The sequence below is a fragment of the Podarcis pityusensis genome (genome assembly GCF_964106645.2).
Source record: "Podarcis pityusensis genome assembly, chromosome: 6".
Taxonomy (NCBI): Eukaryota; Metazoa; Chordata; class Lepidosauria; order Squamata; family Lacertidae; genus Podarcis; species Podarcis pityusensis.
In genome coordinates this window covers 39,771,361-39,787,264 of record NC_138030.1, presented here as the reverse complement: position 1 = coordinate 39,787,264, position 15,904 = coordinate 39,771,361, and the positions used below count along the sequence as shown (strand labels likewise).

Genomic DNA, 15,904 nt, shown 5'->3' with positions numbered 1-15,904 from the left:
AGGGTAATTCAAAGGTGGGTATCAACATGTTTCATCCCAACCTGTAAGTTAGTTTTTTGTTTCTTGAGACTTTCCCCCTTAATATCTGCATGTAAAACTCTGACTGTTTGCATTATATATCCAGTGGGTCACCCAAGTTGAGTTTCCCCCCACTAATTCACAGCATAGGAAACAGAATCCTCTGTAAAACCTGTCACTGAATTTAACGTGCCAACTAAGAATAGCAAAGTCATCCATTTTTGTCCCCCCTCTCCCCCAAGCTCTTCCTATATAACAAGATATCTTGTAAAGGCAGATAATTGTGCATGCTGGATGGTGAGCCGTAAAACTGAAGCCTGGTATTTCATTGCATATTCCTCTGGTATTTATTGCATGTTTCCTTCATCTAGTGTATCTACTCCCAAGAGACGGTTATCACAGATGCTTTGCATTAGGTCTTTTTTCAGTGTTCTTATCCATGGAATTTTCTTAGCTGTTGCACACAGCTGCGATATATTAGAGTTCATGTTGTTGAAGAAGCAAGCGCCATTGGATCCCATGCAGGGTGTTACAACTTTATTCAAAGGGGCACAATCTCTTATCTTGATTCATGTCACTATTATGGAGAACAAAAGTGTTAGAAAATCTTTATTACTTAATGTTAAATTTGTTGTTGTATGTCTGCATTCATTGGGAAGTGAGAATGTCTCAGTGATGCAGGTACCATCAAGAGTTCTGTTTTATACTATAAAATTCATTAAATTCCATATCTGCTCTGGTAATTGTAATCTCATGTATATGCTATAACCCCAAATTTATGATTATTATTACAATTACATCCCAATTTTCCTCCAAGTTTATGGTGGCATGCATAGTTCTTCCCTCCACCATTTTATCATCACAACCACCCTGTGAGAAAGGTTAGGCTAAGAGATGGCCCAGAGTCACTCATTGAGCTTCCTGGCTGAGTAAGGATTTGAATTTGGGTGTCCCAAGATTATAAGCAAATGTAAAATATCCTAATATATTCTAATATTCTAATACTTCAGTGAAATCTGAAAATACAGTAGTTCATGTAGCCATCAGCCCCCATATTTGTCCCAATAATAGAGGCTTATGGTGGTTCTGAAATATGTTCAAATGTCGGAGCAAATGATGAACCTTCCATTGATTTTTACCCCCCACAGAGCTGTATTGGATTTTTGTCTTTTTTATGGCATCATCTTGTTGCTTTGAAATCTGCCCAAGGGCTAGATGCACATCCAGCAGTGGATTTAACTGGCAATCAAAGCTTGAAAGAAACTCTCCTCCAACAATGTATTTTGAAGTTCAGGATTAAAAATAAAAAATAAAAATAGGCTGCTTCTTTAAATTTGAGCATGCAGATATTGAGTTACCCTTAATGTAACAGGTTTGAGCAGGGAATGGAAGATTAAGATACTACATTGGGATAATCATATCTTGGCTTCATAAGTTAAGCTTTTTCTTCTTCAGCACATCAGTCCCATCTCTTCTTGCTTGTTATAAACCACGATTAAACCAGGAATTTAGTCACAGTTTACCATTTCATCCCAACTGGGAAGTTATAGTTACCAGCTTCAGTAAGGAGCAGAATTTCAAACCATGGTTTGGAATTGCTTTAAGATCGTTGCTTGTCTGAAACTGGTAAGCATGTTTTCCCACTTAGGACAAAACAGGAAACTATGTTTAATTCAAGACTTCATCATGGTTTGATCATGAGTTGTGCAAAGAGCAGAAAGAAGAGGCCTGTGAATACAGGTAAAAGGCTCATACCTCAGTTTATTAAGCCAAGATAAATCAACCAACCCAAGCCAATCACGTCCTCTGCAATTTTTGTGTGGATGGAATTTTTTGTGAGTCCTTGTCCCTTGTGTTTCCTTACAACATTAAATTTGCTTAAATACTTAATTATCTCTGTTAATAATGGGTAGAAATCTTGCTTGAACCAAACAGCATAGATTTTGGGTTACCTACATGTTACATGTATCTCTGCAATTCTTTTTAGGGACAGTTTTGACCCTTTCTCTCATCCCTGCCCACAGGTTAGTGCTGGTCCAATAAAAGCTATAGGCAATATGCATTAAGTATTTATGCTGGCACAAAAGGACTTTCCTCCCTATCTTCTCTCACCAGTCCCAAATCTTCTCTGGAGGGTTGGAGGAAAACCCAGAATCAATTTAGGGAGGTACATGGTGAGGAGATGGGGAGATTCTTCCATTGCCCAAGGAAAAGCCCCTGCATTGAAAGAATGTTTTGTTTTGTTGTTTGTTTGTTTTGTATACCACCCTACACCTGTAGATTTCAGGGCAGTTTACATATCATTACAATATAAAAAATATAAAATACATAACAAAACTTGGAACAGAATCAAACCAATAAAACCCCTTCCACAGCACATTTAAAAGGGCATTCAATGTCAAGTCAACCCAAGGCCTGTTTAAAGAGGAATGTTTTCACCTGGTGCCTAAAGGTGTGTAATGAAGGTACCAAGCAAACCTCATTGGGGAGAGCATTCCACAAATGGGGAGCCACTGCAGGAAAGGCCTGTTTTCATGTTGCCACCCTCCAGACCTCTCATGGAGGAGATGCACAAAGAAGGGCCTCAGAGGATGATCTCATGTTCTGGGTAGGTTCATATGGAGAGATGCAGTCCTTGAGGTATTGCAGTCTTGAGCCGTTTCTCCTATGAAACCCTATGACTTCCTTTGTTCCGTGGCCCAGTCCACACCTCTCATACATGTGCAGAGCTGAAGAATCAAATGTCTAGAAACTTTCAGAAGTTCCATTTCTTTTCCAGGTGTCCCAGCTGTGTGCCCAGCAGCCCGTGCAGAGTGAGTTAGTGCAGAGGTGTCAGCAGCTGCAGTCTAGGCTATCCACGCTGAAGATCGAAAATGAAGAGGTAAGCTAACAAATTCCATTTTTTATTGGTCTTTTCCCTTGCTGTTTTACCATAGTCTGGACAATATGTTGGAGGAGAGTAAGGGCAGCTGAGAAGATAAAAACATATAAGCTTCAGTTCAGGCACAATTTTTTAAGGCAACCAAACAGCAAATTTTAGTTGTACAGTTGTGTACATTTTGGTCCAAGTTTCATGAATTTGTGTTTTTTTTTTAAATGATATTTATTGAAAATTTTTAGAATTACAAAAGAGAACAAAGCAGAAAAAGAGAAGAAAAAACAAAGAAAAAACAAACCACATCAAACAATACAAATTCAAAAAACAAAAATACACCACAAACACTCAAAAACAAATCCATCATTCTCAAATCCTCAACTGTCATTACCTTCTTTCTTTGACCTCCTCCCCCCCCTTTTTTGTATCCTAGTTGTTAATTGTCGCAGCAAATCCTTTCCATATTTCATAATATTCTGTCATTACATTACTTTAATCTATTTTAATCTTATCTTACTATAAAAAACCTTAAAGCTTAAAACTTAAATCTTATTTTTACCAACTTCTCATAACCATAATATTCTTACATAATTCTTTAAACATTTTTACTAAAGCCAAGTAATTTCATTCCAACATTTTTCTAACATTCATCAATTTTATAAAACAATCCTAGTAGTAAAAAAAAAGAAATAAAAACAATCCAATCTTCATCCAGCGTCCCTTCCTCCTGGTCCCGGGTTTTGTCAGTCCTTATTATCCCATCGATCTAGCGCATTAACCTGGTAACCTTGTATCCGAGGCCCTTAAGTCTCTTCCATGTCCCTTCCGCAGCTCTTCTTCAAATTTATAACTGTATTTTCCTTTGTCTCCTGCTCCTTTCACTCGTGGGAACTCCAGCTTAACAATGTTTTTGACCCTTCTCGACAAATCAGCCCCTTTTCCATAGTCCACACTAAAATCCATGTGGTATTTAAGAACATGTTTCAAAATCCCTCCAAAATTAAGAGCCCCCACAACCCCAAACATCTCACGGCCCATTGCCAGACTTGAAAGGTCCAAACATCCCTGCATAGGGGGGGGTCTATCCAACCCCCCATTTCCAAACCAAACCAAACTTTATCTTTCCAAATCTGGCTTTTTCCAAGTTCATTTGTCAAGTCCAAAAGCTGATGTTCCTGCTGGGCCACAGCTCCCTTCATCTCTGGCGCCCAAGATTCAGTAACATCCTCTTCCCTCATCTTTTCTGTCAGGGCACACTCCTGATTTAATTCCTGGGTGGGCTCCATATAATTTCCCACTGCCTGTTCAAAATTTCTGATCGCGTCAGTCATCAAATCCGTCTTCTCATGTAGCTGTTCCAGTAGGGCATTTGTTTTACAGAAAGCATGCAACAGAGCTTCTGAATACATTGTCCTGCAAGGTCAGAAGTCTATTCCCACGATTGTAATCTGTAACAGCTGCAAGCTCCCCGGAGTTGGTTACAGTTTCACAGACTCCCTCTAGGGCGAAAACTTCTATTTGTTCTTTCTTTTAAAGACAAGTCTAACAACAAAGTTTCCTTTTTCAGATATTTTGTCAATATTTGTTCCTTTAAAATGCGAAGGGGAACAATGGAATCAATGTTTCTCTTCTTATAGCTATCTGTCAAAAACGTTTGTCTCTGGTCAATGAGCTTCAAAAAACGTCAGTCCTGACACCCCGCTCCAGGATCAGGACGGTGGAAAGTTACTTTACTTTACACTCACTTCTGCAGGTTTAAACAGTCCAAAAAAATCCCCCCTCTTCTCCTGCTTCCAAAGGGGGGTTCAACAATTTTAAATGATGAAAGTTAATCTTTTACAAGCGATTTTCTGAGCTCTAGTTTGCCATGTCTTTGCTTTAATCTATCTACAAAGAAACGGAAGGCTGACTTCCTGTTTAGACCTTCCCGTTTCAGTGCCAAATTGAAGTAAACTTTTAAGTCCAATTTTCCTTTCTGCTTGCAAGTCCTTATTTAAAGTCCAATTGTCCGAAATTTAAGTACTCACGGGTGGTTATTTTAGAAGCCAAATTGTCCCAGGAAAAAGGCAGCGCTCTCCGGCAACGGCTGGGCGGCTTCGCTCCACGGAAGAAGCAGTTGACTCACAGCACCGTGCCACTTCCCCCTCTTCGCTTCGGAGCCCGTTAGTGGGTTCCTTTGCGGGTTGGGGGGGCGCTAAGGGTGCCCGCCGAGTCCCATGGTCACAGGCTTCATCCGCCTGTGATTTTTAAAAGGGTCCCCGCTTCGCCATAGCGGAAAAGACCCATTTCGCGTGGAGCTAGTCCCTCCAGATCAGAGGGAGTCCGCCATTGCCGATGGCGCCACCCCGGAAGTCCAAGTTTCATGAATTTGTTCTACCTATGCTATAACGTTCATTGAAAGTGTGCATAAGATTAAATCCTCAGTCTCCTCTCAGCCACTTTTCTCTGTGGACCCTGTTCTTATTTATTAGCTGTGTTGTGCTATGCTTGGGAATCACAGACCCCCAGTTGCGGTAAATGACAAACCAAGTGATAACATGGCATTTTCCTCTGCATTCTCACCTTCCCTCTTCTCCCTCCTCCCCTTTATAATTTCTCTCTTGTGTTCACTCTGTCAGGTTAAGAAAACGATGGAAGCCACACTGCAGACTATCCAGGATATCGTCACCATTGAGGATTTTGATGTCTCTGACTGCTTCCAGTATAGCAACTCGATGGAGTCTGTAAAATCAACAGTCTCCGAAACCTTCATGAGCAAGCCAAGCATTGCCAAGAGACGGGCAAATCAGCAGGAGACAGAACAGTTCTACTTCACGGTAAGAGACCTGATTTTTAACACGCTTGCAGCAAAGCTGATATGTGTTGCAGCTGGAAAACTGTATGTGTCGTCTGCAGTTCTGGCTAACAAGCTGTCAACATAATTCTTGAGAGGAATAATGAGAATAGCCCACCTACAAGTTCAGTGTCTGTGTGATTATCTCCCCCCACCCCTTTGAAAGCCTATGTTCATCCATGAAAGCTTTTGCCATAATGAATTTATGGTCTTTAAGGAGCCACAGAGCTCTTCGTTGTTAATATTGTTTGCGTCTTGTTAAGTGGAATGTAAGCAAAAATAACATTGCATCTAAACTACACATCACAATAAGGTGTCTTTGTTCCTCTATCAATTTATAAGCTTACAGGTTGATAACAAAGTTAAATCTGGTGATGATTTGATTTCAGGATGGAGTTTTGCAGTGAAAGAAAAAAATCTTTCACTGTAAATTGTTCATCGGTTTATCCATTGTTTCAATACACATTTCCTGAAAGCTTTCCTGAAAAGTGGATGAAATTACAGCTAGGACCATAAGAAACATGGAAAGAACATAGGAGACTGCCTTATACAGAGTCAGACCATTGGTTCATCAGCTCAGTACTGTCTTCACTGACTAGCAGCAGTTATTCTGGGTTTCAGATGAGGACATTCCCAGCTCTACCTGGAGATGCCAGGAACTGAACCTGGGATCTTCTGCAATAAAAGCAAATGCCTCCCATTGACCTACAACCCTTCCTTATCGTTCCCTGCCATCAGCACGTGTATTAACTGGATGAAGAGCCATGTGGCACAGTTGCCTTCTCCATTCTAACAGCCCGAGTTGTACACATGGAGTCCCCTTTTAATGTTTTTTCACCTACAACCCTGATCATTGTCTGTTCGGGAGGCTTCTATCTCCTGCCCCATTCCACTTTCCATGACTAACAGCTGACTAGTGATATTTTACATTCTAAAAACAGGACTCCATGTGCATTCATTTGGATCAGGGCATGTGTATACAAGGTTTTTCTTTTTTAAATAAAAAACTTGCTCTGTAACTTGCCCTTCTAAATGGATTTTGCAGTATTTAAAAGATTTTTATTCCTTTTAAAAGAATGATAGTGTTCATGAATAAATGCTATATATTGGGTAAATTACTTTGGGCAGGATGGTTTATGTTGAGTCTTGCCTATAAATAGGTTTACCGGAGAGTGTATTACTCCCTTAGACAAGCACTCAAAATACTTCAAATGCCGCATTAAATTAAAAGGTCTGCTTAGAAAGAGAATTTATCAGAAAAATGTGGGTGGAGAAAGTGATTCAATTAAGAAGCAATTGACTTCCCTGGCTGTGCAAATGGCTATTTAATTGAACTTGCAGGTCTTCTTTTTCTAGAGAAAACATAGTCTCTTTTCTAACAAGCACGTACTAGTTTTACACATGCACAATGCTTTGTTTTCATTTGTACCATGCTTACCCACAACCCATGCCAATAATATTAGACTTTTGCCTCCAGGGAATAAAAGTAGAGTTTGTCATGTCATATACATGTACCCAGGATAAAGAAGTGGGGATTGAAAGAGGCTGTTGTATAAACAGCCTTTTTTCTTATTAGTTCAAACACTTGATAGATCTGCTATGTGAGAGACTTATAAATATCCTTAATAAGAATTTGAGGCTTTGGTTTAAAACAATTAGATTGGGGTTTCTTGACATAAAAATGGGTAATGGCTGAGCATTCCTGTTAATGAAGGGAGGAAATGCAGGGAACAAAGGTAAACCATCAGTAGAACTGTATTTTCATATGACATAAGTTTGGCAGGACACAAAAGATGCACCACTTTGAAGATATTTGCAGCACTCTGGGGTGGGTCTAAATTAGACGTTAGAAACTTGACATCGGAAAGGTCTTTTTTCGTTTGGCACTTTTCTCCTCCTGTCTAACTCTAGTGCATTATGGGAGCTTTTTACATGCCTGTCTGCAATGGCGCTACAGGCGTGCCACCACCTAAGTCGGGATATTTTCAGCAGGCACCTAAAATTATCCTGAGGCTCGATCTGTCAAACAACAACACTTGCACATCTTGTCGATTTTTATTTTCCCAAAATATGTCAAGGATCAGCTCATGCAGCCAGGGTTGATCGTGAGTAGGGCTCCAGTTCTGTGTTTTGTCATATTTTAAAGAAGCACCTCCTCTTCATTAATCCAGTCTGGGTAGGCTTCATACCAGAAACGTTGTTACAAGCAGACCTGCCGCTTGAAGTGGCATAGGGTGCATATTCTGAAAACTCATGGACACTCTGGCCAGCCATTTCTGGTGGCAAGTTGCAAGCAACCCTAGTGCTAGGGGGGAGGGAGAAAAAGAACTGTGCTGTTTCTTCCAAACTCTGCACAGTGGAACCCCGGTTATGTACCATCCTCCTTACGAACGCTTCAGGTAACAAACTCTGCTAACCCGGAAGTAGGTCTCCTGGTAGCAAACTTTGCCCCGGAATGCGAGCAGAAGTCGCACGGCAGCAGCGGGAGTCCCCATTAGCGAAAGCGCACCTCATGTTAAGAACGGTTTTGGGTTAGAAATAGACCTCTGGAACACATTAAGTTTGTAACCGGAGGTACCACTGTAATTAGCTGGGCAGAAGATGGCTGCTTGTTAGGATAGGTTCCTGTCATGTCACGGTGTAGATTTGTGCTCTTCTCACTGGTCAATCCCCTCTGAAGAAAATGACTCGGCTTGCTGTTTATTGCGCTAGCTTGAGTGCTTGTAAGTAATTCTTGTGTGGCTCATTTTAAGTACAGACTTGTGGTTCTTATGGAGAATTATTGGGGCAATAGGATGTTCATAGGTATGTGGCAATGGAAGTAACTTCAATGTACCGTAGTCCCCCTTTATAAATTGTTGCTGTTGTTTTCCTGTCCATTACAGTGGTATCCAGAAACATCAATCACAGATAAAGGCTCTCTTGTACAGATTGTCATTTTTAAAAAAACCATAATAAAATGCTAGTAGGTTTCAAATATCAGCAGGTTGACGCAGGTACCACAGGAACATAGGAAAAAGGCAAGACTACAAGAATCCCCAGGATGGAAAATACTTTCTCACCCTCCTGCCCATTTATTGAAGGCATTGCAGCAGCAGAGGGAGTGAAGGAGGACTATTAATCTTACAAATATATCTGGAAAACCTCTTTCCCTTCAGGAGCAAACACTCAAATTGTATGTGCTTACTGCTCTATTCTCCACACAAAACTGCTCCCTCTCAGGGAAGTGTGATGGAACAAGGTGCAAAAGGGGAAATGGATTGACACTTCGCATTAGCGACTCATGCTATGTGTTCCTTATGTAAACCCAATCCTTGTCTCTTTAGTACCCTCAGAACAAGAAATATAGAATGCCTGCAACACATTTCTCCATGCGCCCCCACACTTTTAAACTTCCATTATAAAATGTCAAAGACAAAATAACATTGAATTGCTGCTTTATTCTGTGATTTAAGCAATCCTTTTCACAGCCAGTTTTAGCATTGATTTTCTTGGGAGATGTTTTCTGGTAGATGCAGCACATTTAACACCAATTTTTAGTTTGTAGGGAAGACAATGACTATTATTACTGAAGGGGGAGAGAGGAAAGATTGGTGGCTGGTGCACAATCCTTGAGTTCACATAATCCCCACTTCTGATCCTACCATAACCCTATTGCTTGTTTTCTGTGCTTCGGTATCTCTTTTGTAAAGCAAGTTTAAGAGTAATTTCACACTTCACAATGGCCGTTAGAATAAGCACATGAAATTGAGGTGCTGGTATGGTGAGGGAGGTGTAGATGTAGCAAAATAAGTAAGACATCTGAAGAAAGGATGGATGATTGTAGTTTACAGCTAATTGCTATCACTTGTTAAAAATATCAAGCCACTATGGAGTCCTTCATCTTCAAAGTGCTTGGCAGAAATACTTTGCTAAATCCGTGAGACTTATGAAAATATTATTTATAACCTTGCCTGTAATCAGTGCCATGCTGCTTTTTATCAATGTGCTGTTCTTTCTCCCTTTTTAATCATCAACAGTAGCACTGTAGTGCTCCTGATTTCCTTCCCCTCCCCCAGTGCATTCTGGGAATATCTCTCCTCAAGCTGAATGCCTGCATCAGCTTTGATGTTGCTTTTTCAAAAATGAGCTGAGTGATCGGGATTCCTGAGAGAGGGTTAAGGATATGAGACATATGACAGAAGGTATTTCCATACAGCCTCAAAAGCATAACACTCTTGCTTTGCCAGCAAGGCAGGAAGAACTAGATTGGGTTGCACATTAACCTATTATGTTTTTCTCTTGACAGCTGCTTCTTACTGGTAAATACCAAGGTGGGAGATAGCGTTCATAGTTGTGCAGTTGTGGGTTAGGGTTAGGGTGGGGAGAGGGAGCACCGTTAAGATTCCTCTGGTATAGAGTAACACATTCTTTCATCAGAGAAGTTGGCAGTACAGAAACAGCACTGTGATTTTAGGCTGTCCCTGGTATAGGACTTATGATGTATTGTACCTGGATCAGAAGTGCTATCGACTTGAGGTGGCATTGTATTTATTTCAAAATGTTAACTTGGTTTGTATGCACAGGCATACAATGGCTTTACAGTGGAAATACTTGTCGTTCATGGTCAAAACAAATTGGATTGATGCTGCATATGATGGAATTAAAACAAGCGGCTTATAGCCCAATGCTGTGAGTGCCCACATCAGCACTAGTTCACACAGAGGCTTGCCTGTATACTTACCTGTTGACTGAAGCATGCAGGAGGTAGGCCCTCAGGCACAGTGACTTACGGTATATTATATGCTGGAAAGCTGGTGCAGCAGTTTGTCATTAAGTCGCTTGTAATTGCTCAGAGGTGGGAGTGCAACTTGAATAGGACAAAAGTGGCTGGTGCTACAAATTCTCCAAGGTAGGATGTAGACTTATGAATCATTAAATTTTCTTTCCTTCTTACCCCTTTCCCCCATTACTTTGATAGTTTTGCCCTTTAAAATGGTGAGTTTAACACTGCTTATTTTAACTTCACAGTTAGTAGGCATTACACTGAAATAAAAATATTGAAGCCAATATGAAGTAAGAAATAAATGTGAAAATGTCACGATAGCTAGGTACTTTGGTATTTAAATAACTTTTTCTGATAATATGCTGATTCAACTGCATAAGACCCCAGCACATGCTAGACACAGAGTTGGAGGGCAGGGTGCATGTTGGATTGGGTGAAGGTAGACATTGTTCTCGAAACTACCAACATGAATTTGATGAAAGTGCCTGGCGTGCTCTGGTCCATGGGGTCATGAAGAGTCGGACACGACTAAACGACTAAACAACAACAACAACAACAACAAGAACAACATCCTTCTGCCCATGAAGCTGGTTTTCCACCAACGTGCCATAGCTGGTTTGACAGTCAATGTGAAGTGTAAGAAAGCTCTGGCTAAAGCAATTAGAGATTTGAATAAGAATCTGTCAGAGGAATCCATGGGCGTAAATTGAAATACAAGAGTCTGCTCCAAAACAAGAAAGCTGTTTATACGATAACCCCATGGCAGGAATTGGGACTGGCATTAATGGAACAGAGAGAAAACAAACTCTGGGAATTGTTGGCCCAGGGTTTAAATGAAGCGAGACCATCACAAAAGCCTCAATTCCTGCCTGGACAATCATATATACCAGTAGCACAGAATGTTTTATCCACCTACCTGAATGGCAACCAGTCTCCCGTAATGAGAGAAAGGTCCTTATTTCCTTTCTGAAATCAAATAAAGTTCCTGGATCTCTATAGACCTGTGTAAGGAATACATAGAATGGTGGGAGCCTATCCTGGCTGGCTTATTTACCACCATAAACAGCATGGGCCAAATGCCCTCTGGATGGAAAATAAGTATTCTTTTCCCAGTTTATAAGAAAGGCAGTAGGAATTATCTGCAAAACTATCTGCCAGTTAGCTTGTTATACAACTCCTCAAAGCTATATGAGCAGTATCGCCTTCAAAAATTTATCCAACTGGTTGCAAAATAGCAACCTTATTCATGAAGTACAAGCGGGATTCAGAGAAGGGCACAGTTCCATTGATCAGTGTTTTACTCTGAACCATATTATAAGGAAATATACTGAGAACATTAAGAATAATCTTTATGTAGCCTTTATTGATCTTTCTGCTGCATTCGACTTTGTTAATCAATACAGAGTGTGGGCGAAATTTCAAATTGCCAACATCAACTGCAGATTTCTGCTATTGATCCAAGAACTATGCAGAAATGAGGGTCAGAGTAGTTTTAAAATGATGGTATGACTGATGCTTTTTAAAACGTCACGAGGAATGCAAGGTTGCATTCTTACCCCTCCTTACTTTCATATTAATGATTTGGTGCCATATTTAGCCAATGCAAACTCTCCCCCTCCAGTAATTAGGAACAGAAATATCTCAATTTTGATGTATGCAGATGATTTGGCGCTCCTCTCTCTTTCCAGATTGGGCTCAAAAATCTCTTGGAGGTGTTCGGCACATACTGTTAACAGGAAAGTTTGTCTATAAAATACTCTAAGACAATGATTATGATTTTTGGCAAACACAGTCCTAGGTATAAATGGTGCTTATAGAACAAACGTACTCTATTAGACACCTGGGTATACTCATTAGTGAAACCCTCTCTTGGAAGTTTCATATGGAGGCAGTGAAAGTCAGAGTACAGAAAACCATAGGGGCGTTGATAAAGTTCTGCTACATGACGCTATGCTCTTTACCATCAGGAATTTCAGCAGCACTTTGTACAGAATCCAGGTGGCCAACACTTAAGGCAAGAGCGGACTGCGCTCAGTTAAAGTATATTTAAAAAATTGCTACTATGCCTATTGAGTGGTTTCCTGCTCTGTGCTATATGGAGTTGCATGATCAACTCTGGAAAGCAGCTTGTCAAGATGTTTAGAGTATTATTATTTTCCAGAACTGAGCTTTGCTTTGACCTTGATTAAGTGTCTATTAAAGGATTGGCTCTTCTAGAAAGAATCCAAAAGGGACCTACAACTAATTAGAAACACCAAATTTCCCCATTGGTGTCCACTCTTGAGAGCAGAGCATTTTAGAGCTAGTTATCTGACCAAGCTCTCACCAGCTGCAGTAAGAAATGCCTTTATTGAGCTGTATTTCTCAGTGATGCCCACTGCAGTCTTAGATGGATGCTACAACAAGATCCCATACACAGACAGACTTCATATTTGTGGTCAGCCACAGGTGAAAGACATCACTCATTATCTGTTAACCTTTGTTCATACATGCATGGTTTCTTTTGAGTGACAATAATAGGTTCGTAACAGATAGAGTGGGCCTCATAGAATAACACATAGAGTGTTGCTTAATACAAATTTGTCATGGCCTTTGGCTTGAACAATAAACTTATCAGCTGCATTGTTTCATGCCTGTAACTGCATTTAACCAATCTCCAAATCCTAGTTTGGAGGATCAGGAGTATGTAGCAGTAGGTTTGGGCTTGCGTGTTCCCTTCTTCCTTTCCTCTGCACAGAAGGGGAAATGATTAGAACAGTTCACTTCTAATGAGTGGTGAAACATAGTTTGCCATTATGTCCAAATGCTGCATACTATAATTTTCTAATCGCCAGATGCAGCTTGTCACGCTGGCCACATGACCCGGAAGTGTCTGTGGGCAGTGCTGGTTCCCGGCCTATAGAGTGAAATGAGCGCACAACCCTAGAGTCTGGCAAGACTGGCCTGAACGAGCAGGGATACCTTTACCTATAATTTTCTAAACGCCCATATTAATATGGGATTGAACTGTTAGTTCTAATCATTGGGCTGCATTGTGGACTTTATTTTATTTTATTTTGTAATCTGCATATAGCTATCTAATAGTTTAGGGCTCAGAGTTTCACCTTCAGGTTTAAATTGGCTCCAGGCAGGCAATCTGTCATGTCTTATTATCAAGTGGTTATTTATTTTAATGGGGCCTTGACTGACAGCAGGGAGCAAACCACTGAACTGTGAACATGCTTGCAATGAAAGGTTTCTCTAATGACACTGTGCTTTGGCATTGTGTTCCTCCACTTCTTAGGATAGTGTGGGTTGGTTTGACTGCTCATTTAAATCCTAAATTTATTTGCAGTTGTGTTAGTTTTGTGCTATACAATGCTCTTAATTTTAAGGCTTCTTGAGAATTTATGGACAATCTGTTTTCTGGATTTTTATCCTTTTAAATCAGCATTGGTAATACTTGATATTAATTTTTCCTTCCTTCCTCCCCCTCCCCCCCCCCATTACTTTGATTTTTGAAAGCTTTGCCCTTTAAAGTGGGGAATTTAACACTGCTTATTTTAACTGCACAGAGTTGTAATCCGTAACACTGTAATGAGCTAGGACACTGAAATAAAAACATTTGAAGTTAAAATTAAGTAAGAAGTAAATGTGAAAATGTCACAATGATAGCTAGACATTTCCCCTGAAAATAAAGACCTTTCCCTGATAATGTGCTGCTTAAAGGGCCTAAGAGTTGTCCTTTGAATTTTTCAAGTTTCTGTTGCAGAATAATTCAGCATATAACACACACTGGGTTGGAGGGTGAGAGGTGCATGTTGGATTGGGTGCAAGTGTCCCTCTGCCCTGCCCACTTTTGCCTTCTAAGCATACTTCCTGCCAGCTGTCACCAGGGCAGAGCTTCTCCTGCATGCCAAATGTGTGGGAAGGCAAAAGTACTACTGCAGGATTCTCACTGGCAGTAGCCAGTGGAAGGCCACAAAATGGGGCATTCCAGAGGGAGAGAAAATGGGTGGGTTGCCAGTTTGGGATCTGCTGGAACCCAAACCAGTCCCATGGCTATAGTTTCTTTAAGGGAGAACGCAGGGTCTCATGTCCTATTAAGGTTCCTGACTAACCCAAGGAGAGCAACAAACACAGAGATGAAGCAAGGAAGGGAGCTCTAGTTGATGTTGTAGCAAACCATCCAAGGGAAGTTCTCATGAGACTGTTATCCTGGATAGGCTGAATTGGCTTCAAATAGTCTGAATGAGGAAAGGGCCCTTGGAAACGGAGCACATTGCACAATATAGTCCCTTGGGGGCAAACACTTTAAAGGATTGTGTTACTTAAGGAGAGGAGCTACCTGAGGCAATAGAAGGACTTGATTCCAGCCACTGCCAGGCATGGAATTCCCATGTTTCCCACCACAAAATGGACAGGATATTCATAGGGAGCAGGGCTGAGGGCCATGAGCCAATCAAATGAGGTACCCTAAGTCCCAAGCATATTTGTAACTTCAGTACATAGTGCAAAGCTGAAGGGCTCTATTAAAGGCTATCAGTGATTGCTAACCATGATGGCAGTTCTGTGCCACTGCAGTTGTAGAAGAAGAAGAAGAAGAGTTTGGATTTGATATCCCGCTTTATCACTACCCTAAGGAGTCTCAAAGCGGCTAACATTCTCCTTTCCCTTCCTCCCCCACAACAAACACTCTGTGAGGTGAATGCGGCTGAGAGACTTCAAAGAAGTGTGGCTGGCCTAAGGTCACCCAGCAGTTGCATGTTCAAAGTCACGAACCCGGTTCACCAGATTATGAGACTACCACTCTTAACCACTACACCACACTGGAAGTTTGCTTCTGAATGCCAGTTTCTGGAAACTGCAGTAGGGATGAGTGCTCTTCCACTTGCACCCTTAAAAATTCTATAGATCTCGTGTCTCTATATGGCGCCAGAAATGGATAATGTTCTCTTCAGTAGGCTGAGCCCCACACAGATTCTTCTGCCAGCACTACCCCAGATTTGCAGTACAATCTGATTGCTAGTCCAAAAGGTATTGTTTTAAAATCCATAAGATGACAAAGAGACAGCCTATGGTATCATTCAGAGAGGTTAGGCCAGAGCTATGAAGGATACTTGTGTTGGCTGATACTGCTTTTCATTTGATGCACAACCACAATAATAATTACAGTGGTACCTCGGGTTAAGTACTTAATTCGTTCTGGAGGTCTGTTCTTAACCTGAAACTGTTCTTAACCTGAAGCACCACTTTAGCTAATGGGGCCTCCTGCTGCTGCCGCGCCGCCGGAGCACGATTTCTGTTCTCATCTTGAAGCAAAGTTCTTAACCTGAAGCACTATTTCTGGGTTAGCGGAGTCTGTAACCTGAAGCATATGTAACCTGAGGTACCACTGTATTTGTGAAAGCTCCTTCACTCTACTGAGCTGCCC

At 41.0% G+C, this 15,904-nt stretch overlaps 1 protein-coding gene across 7 annotated transcripts in view; it reads left to right on the top strand.

Moving 5' to 3' along the window:
- The window catches only part of SRGAP2 (SLIT-ROBO Rho GTPase activating protein 2), a 198,845-nt gene that overhangs the window by 134,327 nt on the left and 48,614 nt on the right, over positions 1–15,904 (top strand). For all 7 annotated transcript variants that reach the window (XM_081009025.1, XM_081009023.1, XM_081009024.1 and 4 more), the window contains 2 exons: positions 2,798–2,899; positions 5,512–5,709. In XM_081009025.1, the coding sequence (XP_080865151.1) occupies positions 2,798–2,899; positions 5,512–5,709 (300 nt within the window). The remainder of the gene's footprint in view (positions 1–2,797; positions 2,900–5,511; positions 5,710–15,904) is intronic.